General features: G+C 37.1%; 1 protein-coding gene across 1 annotated transcript; it reads left to right on the top strand.

Moving 5' to 3' along the window:
• Nucleotides 1–30: 30 nt before the first annotated feature.
• LOC105461539 lies at nucleotides 31–342 on the top strand (the record flags this gene model as incomplete). The annotated part of the gene is made up of 1 exon (XM_011708041.1): nucleotides 31–342. A coding segment is annotated over one exon (237 nt), but the record flags the coding sequence as incomplete, so codon positions are not given.
• Nucleotides 343–428: the final 86 nt, after the last annotated feature.

Raw genomic sequence — 428 nt, forward strand, 5'->3', positions numbered from 1 at the left:
AAATCACTAACTTGTATTGAATTCTTTTGAGCAGTGAGCAAAGGGTCGATCGTGTTCTCGACTATAGATGACGAGGCTGGGGAAAAATTGGACGAGATATTCGGACTGAAGCCCAGTTTCGTGAGGGTGCAACCTAGCCGTTGCTTGTTACCGCCGAAAATCATCTTCTACGCGCAGAAGATACGCGACATGACGGTGTACGAGGACGACGTCTGGATGATCTCGTTTCCTCGAACTGGTAAATGTTTTAGTAATGCAATTCTATAAATAAACGTGATTCGTAATAATAATTTAAAAGAAAACTTTCACATCCGACACAAAATTGAAAAAAATTATTATAATTAATTTCGCGTAATTAGGGTAACTTTGACAAATTCTACTTTAACGTTACTTAATCATTAATTAACTCGTCAGATAATGTCTAAAAT

The sequence above is a fragment of the Wasmannia auropunctata genome, unplaced genomic scaffold (assembly GCF_000956235.1).
Source record: "Wasmannia auropunctata unplaced genomic scaffold, wasmannia.A_1.0 LD285022.1, whole genome shotgun sequence".
Classification (NCBI taxonomy): Eukaryota; Metazoa; Arthropoda; class Insecta; order Hymenoptera; family Formicidae; genus Wasmannia; species Wasmannia auropunctata.